Source organism: Sphaerodactylus townsendi, linkage group LG02, assembly GCF_021028975.2.
Source record: "Sphaerodactylus townsendi isolate TG3544 linkage group LG02, MPM_Stown_v2.3, whole genome shotgun sequence".
Classification (NCBI taxonomy): Eukaryota; Metazoa; Chordata; class Lepidosauria; order Squamata; family Sphaerodactylidae; genus Sphaerodactylus; species Sphaerodactylus townsendi.
Genome location: NC_059426.1, coordinates 112399246 through 112415743, shown reverse-complemented (window position 1 = coordinate 112415743; position 16498 = coordinate 112399246). Strand labels below are relative to the sequence as shown.

At 41.8% G+C, this 16498-nt stretch overlaps 2 protein-coding genes and 1 long non-coding RNA gene across 14 annotated transcripts in view; 1 reads left to right on the top strand and 2 right to left on the bottom strand.

The window, feature by feature from the left end:
- The window catches only part of ALKBH3 (alkB homolog 3, alpha-ketoglutarate dependent dioxygenase), a 70900-nt gene extending 65118 nt beyond the window's left edge, over positions 1–5782 (bottom strand). For 3 of the 4 annotated variants that reach the window (XR_007243479.1, XM_048483761.1, XM_048483764.1), the window contains exon 1: positions 5664–5782. The gene's annotated coding sequence lies outside the window, so the exon portion shown is untranslated. The remainder of the gene's footprint in view (positions 1–5663) is intronic. The other variant, XM_048483762.1, reaches the window with a different exon arrangement.
- Positions 5783–5865: 83 nt separating this feature from the next.
- LOC125426950 lies at positions 5866–9978 on the top strand. The gene is made up of 3 exons (XR_007243608.1): positions 5866–6441; positions 7550–7707; positions 8967–9978. It is a non-coding gene; the product is annotated as an uncharacterized LOC125426950 (long non-coding RNA).
- Positions 9979–14279: 4301 nt separating this feature from the next.
- HSD17B12 (hydroxysteroid 17-beta dehydrogenase 12) overlaps positions 14280–16498 on the bottom strand; it is a 267862-nt gene continuing 265643 nt past the window's right edge. For all 9 annotated transcript variants that reach the window (XM_048483647.1, XM_048483651.1, XM_048483650.1 and 6 more), the window contains one exon: positions 14280–15815. In XM_048483647.1, coding sequence (XP_048339604.1) covers positions 15711–15815 — 105 coding nt within the window. In that variant the 3' untranslated portion in view covers positions 14280–15710. The remainder of the gene's footprint in view (positions 15816–16498) is intronic.

Below are 16498 nucleotides of genomic sequence, written 5' to 3'. Positions count from 1 at the left end.
TATTTATCCACACAACAACCCTGTGAAGTAGGTTATGCTGAAAGTGTGCAACTGGTTCTCATTATATAATCAGAAGAAATTAAAAATGCTATTAAAAATGAAAATGGGAAAGGTACCAAGGCTGGATGGGTTTACTGGAATATTTTATAAAACATATGCAGAAGAAGTAAGTTGCATTATGCAACAAATTATGAATAATATATTACTATTATAATAGGGAAAATGCCTAACTTATGGAAAAAGGCAACAGTTACATTAATTCCAAAAAAGATCAGGATCTTAGGAATGTAAAAAATTACCGGTACCCAGCCTATCTCTTTGCTAAATACTGATTACAAACTATTGGCAGCTATCTTTGCAAATAGGTTAAAAGTGGCGCTGAATGATACTATTGGAAAAAACCAGTGTGGTTTTCTCCCAAACACACAACTGAGAGATAATATAAGAGTAGTTCTAAATATTATTGAATATTTAAATTAAAATGTGGAAAGCAAGAAGTTTTAGTATTTTTAGATGCAGAAAAGGCCTGTGACAATTTGCATTAGTAAGTGGAGAACAATGTCAATGGTTTTTAATACCACCAACAGAGAGAAAAATTTAAACAAGATGAGAAACCAAGCTTTGAAATGTAAGATTTCGAACCTTGGGAGGCACTATGTAAAAATGCGAACTTCTTCATTAAAAGGATATATAAATTGTTATTAACAATAGAAACAGAAAGAGTAAAGGAAAATACGATAACATGGGCACAAGATTTAGGTGTAGTTATTAAATTAGAAGAATAGAATAAAATTTGGGGAAAGAATTTGAGATTTACATGCTATATAAACTTAAAAGAGAACTTTTACAAGATGTTTTATCATTGTTATCTTTATCCAGTAAGACCAGCTAAAATGTATGTAAAGGTATCTGATCTTTGTTGGAGATATAAACAAGAGAAAGGTCCTTTAACCATATGGGGTGGGGGTGTAAAAGGTTAAACAATTTTGGTATGAGATCTAAAACCTAATGGAAAATATTTTGGGATATGATTTCAAATTTAGACTGAAGATGTTTCTGTTAAATATGTTAGCTCCAGTTATTAGTAAAAGGAATTAGAAATTGGCATTGTATATGATTTTAGTGGCTAGGATCTTACTACCAGGAAAAAAAGTGAAATCAGAGGAAATCCCTTCAGCAGAAGACTGAACAAATTTGTTGTTGTTGTTGTTGTTGTTGATGATGATGGTGATGATACTTGATAAACCACCCACCCCCGAAGGACTCTGGGCGGTGTACAACAAAACAACAACTAAAACAATAGTATACAATAAATAATTAAAATAGCAGCAATCTAATATAATAAGACAAAACTGATAAGACTAATGATGATGGCACCTGATCTCTAGGCCAGGAGGGGACAGACAATACCAGAAATATGTCACATAGGTAATGCCGATGATGATGTGGCACACAGCACAGGGGTATCCAATCCGTGGCTGGTCTCCCCAAAAGCCCGGTGGAACAATGCGGTCTTACAGGCCCTGCGGAAATCACTAAGATCCCGCAGAGCCCGAACAACTGATGGAAGTGCGTTCCACCAGGCAGGGGCCAGGGCCGTAAAAGCCCTGGTCTGGGTAGAGGCCAGCCGCACCATGGAGGGGCCAGGAATCGTCAGCAAGTTGGCCTCAGCAGAGCGCAGAGGCCTACCAGGGACATATGGGGTGAGATGGTCCTGAAGGTATGAGGGCCACAGGCCGCACGGGCCTTAAAGGTTAATACCAACACCTTGAAAACAATTCGGAATTCCACCGGAAGCTGGTGTAGGCGGCGCAACACAGGGGTGATATGTGCTCTAAAAGAACCACCCACCAAAAGTCATGCCGCTGCATTCTGGACCAGTTTCAGCTTCCGGATCAGTCTCAAGGGAAGGCCAGCATAGAGCGAGTTACAATAGTCTAACCTGGAGGTGACCGTTGCATGGATCACAGTGGCCAGTTCGACCTGGGAGAGACCTGGGATTACAGTGGCCAGCCGCCAGGCCTGGAAAAGATGGAAAAAGGCAACCTGGGTAACGTGGGCCACCTGGCTTTCCATAGAAAGAGAAGAGTCCAGGCGGACCCCCAGGCTGCCTGCCAGGGGAGTAGGGGTTATAGAAACCCCCTCCAGTACCGGCGGCTGAAAATCCCCATGTCACCCACCGCGACCCAGCCAAAGGACCTCCGTCTTCGATGGATTAAGTTTTAACCTGCTCTGCTTCAACCAATTAGCGACCGCCTCCAAGCAATGCTGTAGAGCCGCAGGGGCTGAGGTCGCCCCCCCTCCATCATCAGAATGAGCTGGGTGTCATCAGCATATTGATGGCAGACCAGCCCAAAACTCCGCACCAGCTGAGCAAGGGGTCGCATGTAGATGTTAAACAAGAGCGGGGATAATAAGGCCCCCTGGGGAACACCGCAGTCCAGCGGGCACCTTTGGGAGGCCTGATCCCCATGCCACACTTGCTGACCCCTATCCCGGAGGAACAAGGCAATCCACTGAAGGACTGTGCCCTGAACCCCGGAAGCGGCCAGGCAGTGGACCAAAAGGTCATGATCGACCACATCAAACACTGCGGTAAGATCTAACAATACCAACAACACTGATCCGCCATGGTCGAGCTGCATGCAGAGCATATCTGTGATGGTGACGAGGATAGTCTCCGTCCCATGCCCAGCACGGAAGCCGGACTGGAAGGGATCGAGTGCCGATATGTCCTCCAGAAAACGCTGAAAGTGCTCCAACACCACTCTCTCAATTACCTTGCCCAGAAACAAAAGATTCAAAACTGGGCGGTAATTGGCCAGATCACCAGGATCTAAAGATGGTCTTTTCAAGAGTGGGCGGACCACCGCCTCCTTCAACCCACCCGGAAATATTCCTTGCTCAAGGGAGCAATTGATGATATTCAACAGATGGGGTTGTAGCTCCTCCCGGCAAGCTTTAATAAGCCAGGAGGGGCACGGATCCAGAGGACAGGTTGTAGGTCTAACAGCAGCCAGGATTCTGTCGACATCGGACCCAGCGAGCAAGGAAAACTGGTCCAAATAAAGGACGCGAAGATGGCCACGGAGCCTCCAGTTCACTAATCGTAGCAACCATGGGTGGAAGGTCTTGGCCCAGTCTTCCTCAGACTCCAGGAATCTCCAAACCCTACCATGATATCTCCAGGAATTTCCTAACTTGGACTTGGCAGCTCTAGTCAAGTTTGGACTTAATGAGTCCTGCCCCAAAGGCTGAAATGGGCCTGGAAAAGACTCTGCTCTCCTCTCCTGCTATTTTGTTCACAGAACCCAACATGGAATACTGTGTGTGCTTAACAACAGCCACTGAGAGAACCCATTGCTTAAAACTACAGGCATTCCTTTTATCATTTTCCTTTTATCATTTTCAGGTTTTTAACCCCCCTTCCCATATTTTTTTAAATTTCACATTTTTTTCTACAAATTTGGGCCCTTTTCAGGTTTGTAGAAAGATCTATCATGCCCATTCACAGCTCCAGTCATTGGATTTATGAATCCAAAGAGTTGGCCGACTTTGCTGCTAGAATATAAGACAGACCTGAAATTTATGTATTATATACATATATAATAAATATAAGGAAGCAAATTATCTTGTCTGGAGTGTTCTTTTTATGCCCTGATTTTTTTACTAGGGTGGCGCTAAACAGTCTGTCCATCAATTCAGTGAACAACACTGAATGACACTTACATATGATGGTCATCAGTCAGCTGCTTAATGTTAAGTTTGATTCCAGTTTTGTGTAGTGGTTAAGAGCAGTGGACTCTTATCTGGAAAACTGGGTTTGATTCTACGCTCTTTCACATGAAGCTGGCTGGGTGACCTTGGGCTAGTCACAGTTTGCTCTCCCCACCTATCTCAAAAGGTGTCTGTTGTTGGGAGAGGAAGGGAAGGAGTTTGTAAACTGCTTTGAGGAGAGAAAGGCAGGGTATAAATCCAAACTCCATGTTCTATTTACCAAGGGCCTGCTAGATGAAGCCCTGATTTTATCTTCAGAATGGGGCAAGGAGCTTTCTCCATTAAGTGCCAATAGCCAATGCAAGTCCCCACCCCATAGTTTATAGTCTGTCCCCTGGAGTAACTGACCTGCAACAGGGTGAATTTGATTTAAATCACTATTTAAATTACCAATCAGTAAGACTTGATTGAACTCCTGAATTTCTTGCTAGTATAATTAATATTTTTAACCAGATTAAGGATTCATTTTTAGAAAAACTTTTCAGGTTAGTGTCACAGTTATAACAGAAAATTACCATTTGATTATACTATTAGAAATACATAGATAATTATGAAATTATTACAAAGTGAACAGTTTGTTGGACCATTTGGCCTTGCATTTCTTTGTTGCAGTGCTTGCATGTTGCATACATGCCTGCCTTACCCATAGGCAGAGGAATTTCATTAAGATGTTTCCGTGCTGGGTCTCTTTTACAGCCTGTTGCCATTATATATTTTCTCCTCCAGGGTGAGAATAATATGATAAAGCTACACAACAACGACTTTGTGGAGTATGCCACTCAAAAGGTTTCACTTTCATTTTTACTGCTTGCCCCGCACATGGCACAGATCTAGAACACGCAAAACAATCTTCTATTGTCGAAGGCTTTCACGGCCGGAATCACTTGGGTGCTGTGTGGTTTCCGGGCTGTATGGCCGTGTTCTAGCAGCATTCTCTCCTGACGTTTCGCCTGCATCTGTGGCTGGCATCTTCAGAGGATCTGATGTGGGAAAGCAAGTGGAGTATATATCTGTTGGAGTGTCCAGGGTGGGTGGGGAAAATGTACTTATTTTAACAGGAAGGAAGAAACTATGAAAATGAACAGAACTTGGCTGCCAGTGTTGAAAAATACTAGGGTCAAGACTGTGTCAAACCAGCTCCACACAAACACAGGATGACCATAGACAAAAGAAACAAAGGCCAGGATACTTCTATTCAGATGCTCCCACCAGTGACCTTGCTATCTACAGGGTTACTCCCAGGCTATAGTCTTCATTGTTACTCATACTTCTATTCAGACGCCCTCAACTATTGACCTGGTTGCCGCCTTTGTTACTCACAGACAAGGTTTCCCCACCCACCCTGGACACTCCAACAGATATATACTCCACTTGCTTTCCCACATCAGATCCTCTGAAGATGCCAGCCACAGATGCAGGCGAAATGTCAGGAGAGAATGCTGCTAGAACACGGCCATACAGCCCGGAAACCACACAGCACCCAATCTTCTATTCATTGAACTTCTTGAAACTTAGCATTTATAAGAGGTTGATTTATAAGGGTTGATTCTCTGCATAGAGATTAAAGTCTTTCCCACGACCCTTATTTTTATTTTATAACATATTTACTGTAAAGAAGAGGCATGCTATTTTGAGAACAATGCATCTATGCTAACATCTTCTTGGTGAAAAACTGCCCCAAATAATCTTACCGAAACCTGTGGAAGCGCATGACATTGTGAATGGATTTACGGAGTACATTTGCCATTTTTTAAAGATTGCACGAATATACTGTCTCGTGCTACATAATTTAAAACTAATCCTTACTGCATGCTGAATAACCTTTGGTGAATGAGTAAAAAAGGGACATGGGTGGGGAGGGCAACTCAGCTATCGCAATTGCTCACCAGTCTCTAATCGCAGCCATGCCTCCCTCTTCCGCGGAGTCCCAAGTTTACCGGGGAGACTCTCAGCAACAAAGAAGTCCGCCCATGATCAAATAGCTTCTAAATTCTGCAGCCTGTCTTCCGTGACTGCGCGCGCAACGTCAGTCCGCCCTAAACCAATCAGGACGGTCCCACGGATACTGACTAAAAGCAGGCTCCGAGACGGTTTCTGCGGGAACAGAAATGCCATCGGAAACAAAGTTCTGTCGTTTTCCACGAGACGTTCATTGTCTTAAATGCTGTCCTCTTCTTTCAAATGGTTGATTTTATTTCTGACATTAGTTTAGGCTTCCTGGTCGTAGTTGTAAGCAGCATTGAGAGGACTTGACTCAGATGAAAATGAAAACATTAATGTAACTAAATGAAGCGTGGAGCTGGAATCTTTTGGCCAGTACTTGGAGTCAAGTCCCGCTGTGTTTAAATGAGCTTGTTGCTAGATAATGAACTTGTATCTGGATTTTCTTCAGAATATATCCTATTAAACCACAGTGAAGGCAGGATTGCAACTGAACATCAAGAAGGCAAAAGTCATTACTACTGAGGAACTACACAACTTTAAGACTGATGGCGAAGAAGTCGAAATTGTTCAAGGTTTTCTGTTCCTTGAGTCAATCATAAGCCAAACATGACTGCAACCAAGAAATCAGAAGGTGACTGAGACTGGGAAAGGTGCCCATACAACAAAGAAAATATAAAGGTATTTAAATGTAAGGAAGCACTGCTGATGACCAAAATAAAGGTAATTCATATTTTAGTATTTCCTGTTATGATATATGCGTGAGAAAGTTGGACAGTGAAGAAATCTGATAGGACAAAAATTTATTCATTTGAAATGTGGTGTTGGAGGAGAGTCTTAACAGATACTGTGGATCTCCAAAAAGACAAATCAGTGGGTTCTTGATCAAATCAAGCTAAAATAACTAAACTGAGGTTAAACCCTTTCCCATGCATTTCACCCCTTTGGACACCTTCTGAGGCAACAACACTCACTGGAAATAACAGTATGGCTAGGAAAAGTTAAAGGCAATAGGGCAGTGGTGGCGAACCTATAGCACAGGTGCCAGAGGTGGCACTCAGAGCCCTCTCTGTGGTCACGCGTGCACAGAGTTTGTCATGTGGGGGGGAAATTGCCCCCCCCCCCACATCTAGGCTGGCCTGGGCCGCTGGACTTGATGTGCGTGCACCTCAGCAAGCAGGGAGGACTCAGCTGGCGGGCCTGGTGCCTGTGCTCCAGGTGGCTGCTGCCCGGGGTGGGGGTGGGGCGGGGGCAGCAGAGATGCTAGAGAGGTGCAGAGTGGTGCATGTGGGACTTGCTGGAGGCTACAGCAGGCTGGCCCCTGCTCGAGGGGGTTATTCAGGTTAAATTCTTGCTTTGGCACTTTGCAATAAATAAGTGGGTTTTGGGTTGCAATTTGGGCACTCGGTCTCGAAAAGGTTCGCCATCACTGCAATAGGGAAAGAGAAAGACCCAACATGAGACGGAAACCACTACCCTCAGTTTGCAAACCTGTGCAAGGCTGGTAGTGGTATGATGTTTTGGAGGTCACAAAGTTGCCATCAGTTGGAAGCGACTTGATGGTGCATAACATACAAACAACACACACAGACTCATTCAAATGGAATATATTGCCACACCAGGAGATGTACTAAAAGGAATGACATAGGACAAGAATCCACTTTTGCCCACATTTATAAGCAGCCATGGTGTAGGGGATGTACTCGAATGAATGGCAAAATGCACATTGGGAATAACAAGAATAATAATGAGTTGAATGTTATATTCTGCTTTTCTCTACCTTTAAGGAGTCTCAAAGCAACTTACAGTCACCTTCCCTTCCCCACAACAGATACCTTGTGAGGCTGAGACAGTTCTAAGACAACTGTAACTGGCACATAATCACCCAGAAGGCTTCATTTGAAGGTGTGGAGAAACAAACATTTCACTAGATTAGAGACCACCACTCCCAACAACTACATCATGTTGGCTCTCAGGGATGCTTGAAAGGTAATTAGATACAACGGAAGCCACAAATGTTAATTTATTTGCATACGTTCCTGTGGCAAGTCCCTTCGCCCTCCTATTTGTGGCAGGCTCACGCATCCTAACTGCACTGAGCAGTTTTCCCACCTTTTCTATGACTGAGCTGTTATGATTGTAGCATATGTAAGAACATAAGAAGAACATAAGAACAAGCCAGCTGGATCAGACCAAAGTCCATCTAGTCCAGCTCTCTGCTACTCGCAGTGGCCCACCAGGTGCCTTTGGGAGCTCACATGAAGGATGTGAACGCAATGGCCTTCTGCGGCTGTTGCTCCCGATCACCTGGTCTGTTATGTGGTGTTTAAAGCTCAGCCTTAGGAACTCCAGAAAGGGTGCCTGTTGGTGCCTGTTGTTTATTACCTTTGGCAAATCCCCCTTTTCAAGGCACCAGAGAACTGAGGCAAGTTTGTCAAACAGAAGCAAAATGTATTGTACAAACCACATGGGATTAGGAGACATTTCAAAAGGATGGAAGTCAGGCAGAAGATAACTATGTACAAAGATAAGTTTTGGCACAGGCAAAATTCTTAATCAAGCTTTATAAGTTTCTTCAGTTGCTTATGGTTAGCATGGTTCAGTTTGATGTTACTGGCTATTGGATTCACTTTGACTTTGGATTCTAACAGGTTAGCATCCTTTCATCCAGTACATGTACAGCCTTGATGCTGTTAGCTACCCACTTTAATAAATCTTCCTCCTGAGGTAACTCTAGCAGAAGACTGGGAATCCACCTGTGTGTATAGTTCTAATTGGTTTAGGAATTCTACGATCTCCTGAAGATATAGTCCCTTTCTTTTATTTATGGTCACCTGTGGAAAGTCTTCCTACTATTACACCTTCAGCTTTGACCACTAAATAAAACCCCCAGTTCTGTCTGTGTATTTTCTGCTTTTCAGCACACAGTGAACTCAGTATATTTCAAGTCAAATAGACTCCCTGACTGAAATTTCCTCACAGTAGAGATTTAATACACAGTTAAGGGACATAATGTTAACTTGCAGGAATCCAAACTCAAATAGCTCCCTTCATCTCGGAGAGATACCTCCCCCCTCTCTCAGCTGGTTGCTCCAACAGCTGGAACACAGGTCAGCTTACTCAATCAGGTTGCTTTCCTATTCCTAGGAAGATTTCCCCATTCTGTTGTGATAGCACATTGTTCCTGATTGGTTTGCACCTTATATTTCTGTGAACTTTTGTCACAATTCCATTGAAATACATTACAGTACAGAAGAGCTGAAATGAAAATGCAACGTGGATTTGGAGAAACCTGTTCTTGGCCTGGAGCGACAGCCCCCAGAGTGGAACGTTGACCCCTGGAACCAGATAAATTGCTGTGGACCTGACATTTGTGGCTTCCATTCTATCACTGGGCCTTTAGGCATCTTCCCATTGTGAACAATGGACATTCTTATTAATTTTAGGAAATGCTACATACTAATCCTCATGTTGCAGCTCTTTATAAATGTTCGTGAGTGAACTCTTGCCCTGTATTTTGTTCGGAATATGGGATAAAATTAGCATCCAGAGATGCATACTGCAGGCACACATACACCAAACTCACTCCTGTGTACCACCCTTCTCCGTTCAGCAAAGAGAGGAAGAGTTAAAAATACTCCCTTACTATACCATGATGAACTTGGAAAGGCAGCATTTGAGGGCCGCTGTTAGCTCCCTCCCTCAATACAACCCAAGGCATCCTAGTTCCTCTCTACAGTTTGCTGAGCTTGTCTCCTGCTACCGACTTTCTTGGATGTGTTACCCATGTCATTTAACATGTTATTATTTTATTAAAAAGACTTAGCATTTAGGATCTAGGAAGCCAAAGGTCACATAGCTTGGGCAGTTGGTTAAGATGCTCCTGCATCACCTACTCAAGACCTCTGCCACATCTATCAGTCAAGCTTTCAGCAAGAGAGGGAAGGCCTGGAGTTTGACTGAGGAAGCCACTTAATTTGTTTGCAAGTATGTGATAGATCCAGCTTGGAGGAAAATGCATATTATAATTTTCCTTTTAGGTGATATTATAAAGGAGGAGTGTGACGAATGTACTTATCCTGCATTCAGATTACAGGGTGGACCCGCCCCTGAAGGAGTTAAGCCCTGGCCAGCCCTGATTGGCCAGAGAAAAAAACGCACATAGTATAAATTCTGTCAGCGCTAGTGCTGAAGGGTTCTTTCTTTTTAGTCTTCGGACTTTGTGGCTCTGTAGGAGCTGGTGTGCCCTGGGTACTTTTGAGGCAGAGTGAAGAAGAATCAAGCCAGAGATCTCTCTACTGTTGTGGTTGTAGGAATAGCTGGAGGCCTATTCAGAACAACTAAATAACCTGAGTTTGGAGGAGTGTGGTCCGCCCTCAGGTGTTTCTGACATTTTGTGTGTGTGAGGGGAAACTCTCCTAACAGTCCAAAAGTCGAGGTTCCTCAAAGTGAACAACAGTCTTGGGAGGCCCAGCTCCTGTGGCAGAGAAGCCAGATTTTGGGAGTGTGGGAGAGGGAGGCTGTTATGCCTGAATCCCACTGGGCGTAGACTGAGTATTTTTATTTTTGTGAGGAGGAACAGCGGACTGAGTTTTTTTATTTCTTGAAGAGAGTGTAAAACCTCCAAAAGAAACATCAAGTTAAGAAACATCTTTGTTCTTGAAGTAAAATCTTGGAGTGAAGGGACACCTCATGAGTGTCCATTGTAACTAACTGGAAGTACAAAGTGCACCTGCAACCATTAAGCGTTCAAACAATATTTCTCTGTAACCACTAAGCTTTAAGAAACAGTCTTTATTCAGTAACCGTTAAGCTTAAGCGAACTCTCTGCAACCAATACGCTTATTTCCTCTCCAGTTTACCTGAGAAGCCTGTGTTAAAGCCAGCAAATAAAAGTTTTCAGTTTTGTTCAATTTTACAAACCGTTCCAGTCTTCATTTATTTTCCTGTCTGTGTGTCTGTGTTCCCCGGTCAGGGTGGTGTCCGGTTAAAAATCAGTTTGAGTGGGCTTTAATTTATATTTTTGGTGGCAGCAAAAAGTATATATATTGGTGGCAGCGCAGAAAAGCAGAATATATAAGCCCCTTCTTCCACAAGGAGTTTGTCAAGCTGTTAGAAATTGTTCAAAACTCTTTCCCGTGAGTCAGTCTAGGCTGCAGCAGGAGAGAGCTTAGACTAAAGTTTGACTGAGGGAAACTGCTAATTTCTTAGCAGGCCCAAGCATTAAGAGCAGCAGCAGCAGCCATTGAAGAATGTAAAGGGAAGAAATTAACTTTTTGTGTTTTGTGTTGTGTGTTTGTTTTGTGTTACTGGGCACCATTTGTTAGGACTTGCCTTTGTTCAGAATGCTTTTCATGAAGGGCACTGAAAATCCTATCTCTGCAATGGTGCTGGGTTCATATCAATTAAGATTCAGTTAAACTTGTGACTGTAAATGTGTGGCTTTGTGATAAATGCTACCTTGAAAATGATAATACTCTGAATGTTTTATTTTTGAAACAATTTTGTGATTTTTGAAGCAATTTCGTAATTGCTTCAAAGCCACAAAGATGCTGTCATGTATTGATCTGAATCTCTCCATGCTCTCCAATTGAAAAGGTAACTTAGGAAAGAGAAAGAGCGCGCACCAGGATTCTGCTGGGATTCACATGGTTCTATCCTTAACTTCAATGAAGTCATACTTATGGTGCCTTCTTACGGTCACATGACTCCTGTCTGAAGATGTTTCACACTTTGACCTTTCTCACCTCAGGACCTGCTCATTTCAAAGACCATTCCTTTATATAATCCTGAAAGCAGGGGCAAGAGAACAACCTTGGGAAGAAGTACACATCCTCCAAGGCTTCAAATATAAGATTTTTAAGGACCCTGAACACTTTGCAACTGAAAGAGCCCTAGTGGAAGTAATACTGGAAGAACATTCCCACTAATCTTTATTCTTCGCAGCCATAACGCTAAACTACAAAGATGAAACCGCCTCAAACAGTAAGTGGCATCAAGGGAATGGTGAAATTAGTTTCAGGAGATGCATTAACAACCTTAATTCCCCTTCTTTCAGTTCTTCCAATATCATGGGAAGAGAAAATATCTTCTAGGTTCAGGACTATATGAATATCTTGCCCAGAAACCAGCGCTTGACTGCAGACTGAACAAGCAGGAAGCTTCTTTTCTTTCTGTCAAGTCACAGCTGCATTTGGAAACCCCATGGGGTTTTCAAGGTAAGAGACATTCAGAGGTGGTTTGCCAGTACTTGCCTCCACATCACAACCCTGGTATTCCTTGGAAGTCTCTCATGCAAACTCTAGCTAAGGTCTGGGCTGAGAGTGTGTGATTGGCCCAAGAACATCCAGTAAGTTTCCATGACACGAGTGAAGATCTGAACCTGTACTAGTTTGACATCTTAACCACTACACCACACTGGCTCACACATAGCTACTTATTCAGCCTCAATGAGCAAGTCTGATATTACCCTGTGAACAATAGTGAGAACATAGCCCCTTTGAGCCTTGTTTTTACTACAGGAAACTTTTGGCACTGGTCTTAAGCAGCTCGATCTTAGCAACGATTCGACTTCTCCCAGTCGTCCTCTTTGTTCTGCTGCTTTCACAGACCACAATCAGAATTGCAGTCTGATGCCCTGAGTTAAGATTATCCATACAAATATTAGAATTCTCTCCTGATTTGCATGGGAAGGAGCAAAATTTGGAAATCTCATTGGCTGTGCAAGTTCTCTTTTCACCTTGATGTATATGAGCTCAAAGCTTGGGGAGTCATTTGGGTCTCAGCAATCTCAATTTTACATTTTTTTTACATTTTGAGGAGTGTAGTATTCACTGGATACACAGAAAACACATATTGTTGAACAGCTTAAGACTACACCAGAGTACAGGAAAATCAAATATTTAGACATGCATGCCTAGTATAGATTTAAATTTTTCTCAATGTTAAATTAATGGTTCTAGACTTCTTGTTCAGATTCTGTCAGTCTTAGTTTTACCATCTTATCCATTTGTTGGTTTAGACTATGTGCCTGTGTTTTAGGACTATCAGTCCTTCTAAAGTAACGTCCCCAAATATAGCCACCCCACTTCCTAAAGGGAGATATTCCCACAAGCAATTAAAAAATCCCTATTATTTCGCCAAGGCAAGGAAAAAAACTTAAAACCACTTGGTCACTTTGAGGTTGAAGGGCCCACTGACTGACTACATGTCTCTCTCTTGGCTTCTAGGGTTGCCTCATTGCCATACAAATTGCTTTATTGGCCTCTTCTCCAGCCTACTAACTAGTTCTCTGTTTTGACTGGACTATGTTGTAAGGCCAGTTTGAGCTTTACCCCTGAGCATTCAGAATGTATGGTAAACCTTCACAAAGTGAAGCAGAAAATTCATGCAGATAATTCTTGTGTCTTTTCCTCACAGGGAGGAGTTCCCAATTTTGCACCTACTTCCAACTTGTATATATTTTACATATATATAAAATATGTCCCCCAACATCCAGAGATCAAATGGGGGAGGTGGTGGAATCAAAACTGTAATGGTCTTAGTTTTACAGGAAAAAATAATATATAATATCTGTTTTAAAAGGTCTGGTATTAGATGATGCATATACATTGCCTTTGCTGGTAGATAATACCCTCTACAGCAGAGGCATGGCAGGCAATCTAGATTTTAGTGAAGGAAATTGAATATGCTGATAAGAGAAAAATGAGTTCTATCTCTGTCAAAATCCTTGTCCCACTATTAGCTCTGGCCAGGGATGAGGGAATTAAGCCAGATACTGGAAAAAAAGAGGTGTTTTAAAATAATGTATTAGTAATGTTTAAGGTAGGAATATTTTTGTCACCTTATATCTATGTACAAAACAAACATATTTTTCCCTTTTCCTGGGTTGAGTTCCTGGGTGAGTGCTTCTCTAGATTAGCCACGGGAGACATATTTGAGTGCTCTAATTCTTATTGTCACTATGAGATTAAAAGTAGCAGGTGAATGCATTGAAATAGCCAATAAAAATAACAAATAAAAATAACAAATAGCTTTTCCTTTGGGGGATGTCACTTCAACATTTGTCCATGTATATGCTTAAGATCCTGAAACTAGGATCAGGGGCAATACATGTGTGTGAATGGCTACATATGTAGGATTTAGTAATAAAGTCCTGTAAGAAAATCTTACTTTGCTTTTAAAAGCTATCAAATATCATTTTAAAAATCTTTGAATGTTAACCAGTCACCAAAAACTGACTCTGAGGAATTATAAATATGTAATGACTTTATATATGTCCAGTCCTTACATGCTCCTTGGGCAACTGTCACCAATTTAAGACATTCTAGTTACTGAATATTGTTTTATTTATTTTATTATATTTGTATGCTGCCATTCCCCTTACAGGCTCAGGCCCTCTTCCAACACATTTCTTCAAAGTAGCTCATGATAAACTACACTATGAATTGAAGCTTTGTTTGTTGTCTGAAAGAACCAGCTCTCCAAAGATGTTGTTTTTTCTATAGATATAATGGGTCAATCATGCAAAGGATTTGCTAATAAAGAAAGACTATTAAACATTCAGAGAACTGTTTATTTTAAATTTTCATTTTACAATAAAGGGTTAGAAAAAGCACTCTGTTGCATAGACATGCCAGTTATTTTCAACAGCCTCCCGCACCACTTCCAAACAGTCGTTAAGTACAGCTTTTTACAATCCAAATCTGCCCTTTCAAATACCAAAAACACAAAAATACCTTCGTGGACAAAATTCATTTCCTGTACTTGGTCAGCACCATTGCATCGGTTTTCATTTATTTTCTATGTACAATAACATTTAAACACACTTCAGCTTTCAAATTGGAGCCTTCGATTATTCCTCCAAGGGCAGCATAATAAATCTTGTAGCCTTTGTAGTGTCAATAAATGTGTTCAAACTGTAAGACATATTGGCTTTTTTGTGCATGTACATCTGGACAAAAGCAGTGGATTCCAAAAGAGGCCAAAACTTAATGCAGTAGTTGGGGAATGGACAACAACTGCTTTTTATACTTGAAGAACATTTACTGACACACCACCATAAATCTCAACTGATAACATAGCCCAGAGTTGTTGGATTTTTGTCACCTTTTTTAAATAGCTCTCAACACTGAGTTAAGTCACAACCAACCAAGTAAGCTATAGAGGTTATTTTCTGCAAACAAGAATCTGTACATTCATAAGGGTTTGATCTCTGTGGGAAAGCTTGTAGACATAGCTGGCAGGTGCCCTGGCTTTTTCAGCAGCAGAGGAAAGACGGGAAGATCCAACCCCCCAATTTTTCATTTTACCTACTGCAAAACAACTAATTTGAACATATAAATGCATTCTTAATTTTGCATTTAACAACAGACTAAACAATACATTCCTTGGCATGTGCAATTCATTTCATTATGGTCATTAACTAACATGAGCCAAACCTTTTCTTTTCCAGTATTTCACTTCAATCATATTTCAGGTATCAACCATCTTTTATAGGGCAATCACCAAGCAGTACTAACACTGACAAGGCAAAGGTCTTATAGGCACTATGACACATGAAGTAGTACTAGTCCAAATTCACAGAGGGAAGGTGCAATTTCTTGTAAGGATTACAAGGTAGTTATTTATTAAAATAATGTATATCCCATTCTATGAACAGTGTATGATGACGAAGTACTGCTTTCAGTGCAATTCTCATACTGACAAATTCTGCTTGTGTCAGTGCATTACAACAAAGTTAGTGTAACAACAAAATTATATCTTGGGTCATATCTAATAAACATTCTAAACAAAGGCTCAAATAAAGGAAACTACAGACTGCTCATGGCTTTTCCCCTCTTCCCTTCACTCAGCGTTCTGTTGCTTCATTGTTGGACTCTGGTCCTCAAAATCCCCCACTGTTCAAAAAATGTAAGATATTGGTATAATGAAGTGTTTGGTGCTTGAATGTGGATACAAAATTACCCAGGATCTTGTCAAGACAACACAGCTCAGTTTTCCTTTTGTTTCTTCAAATTACGGGCTCTTGCTTTCAAGCAATTGTCTACAAGGAGCTTCATGCGATACCACTTTGGTAAAGTCCTGCTGAACCAGGCCTAAGAGATGGGGAAGAAAAACACTTGCTATCCAGTCACTGAACACAAAAACATCTTTGAAACCAAGCTTACAACAACAAAAATCCCCCAAACCAGATCCACAGAAGCTTAAAGAGTCATTCTTTTCTATACAAAGATGGCCATACATCTCCAACAAAAACAGTGGCAGAACTGTTGGGACCAGCAACACAGGAAAACTTGCATGGGTTATGCCCATTACAGCCTCCCAGATCACACTGCCACCAGCTGACTCAAAGGCAAATCCCCGAGATGCTGACAGTGCCATTAAAGCCTGCCGTTCTCCTAGCACGTCAAACCAATTAAACTCATTCCTATCCTCCCATTTTGTCTGCTAGCATGCAGTGTTTTCATATGGAGAGGTAGCATGTTTTAGCACTTGGACCAAAAAGACAGCCTACCCCTAGGTATGAACATCTATGTAAAAACTACTGCATTAATCCCAATATAACAGTTTCAAATAATTTTATTGTTTAGAAAACAAAGAACAGGTTTTTATACCCCACTTTTCTCTACTTTTAGGGAGTCTCGGTTTACAATTGCCTTCCCTTCTCCTCCCCACAACAAGTCCCTTGTGAGGTTAGTGGGGCTGGGACAGTTATGAGAACTGTGGCTGCCCAGGGTCACCCAGCAGGCTTCATTTGAAGGAGTGGAGAATCAAACCT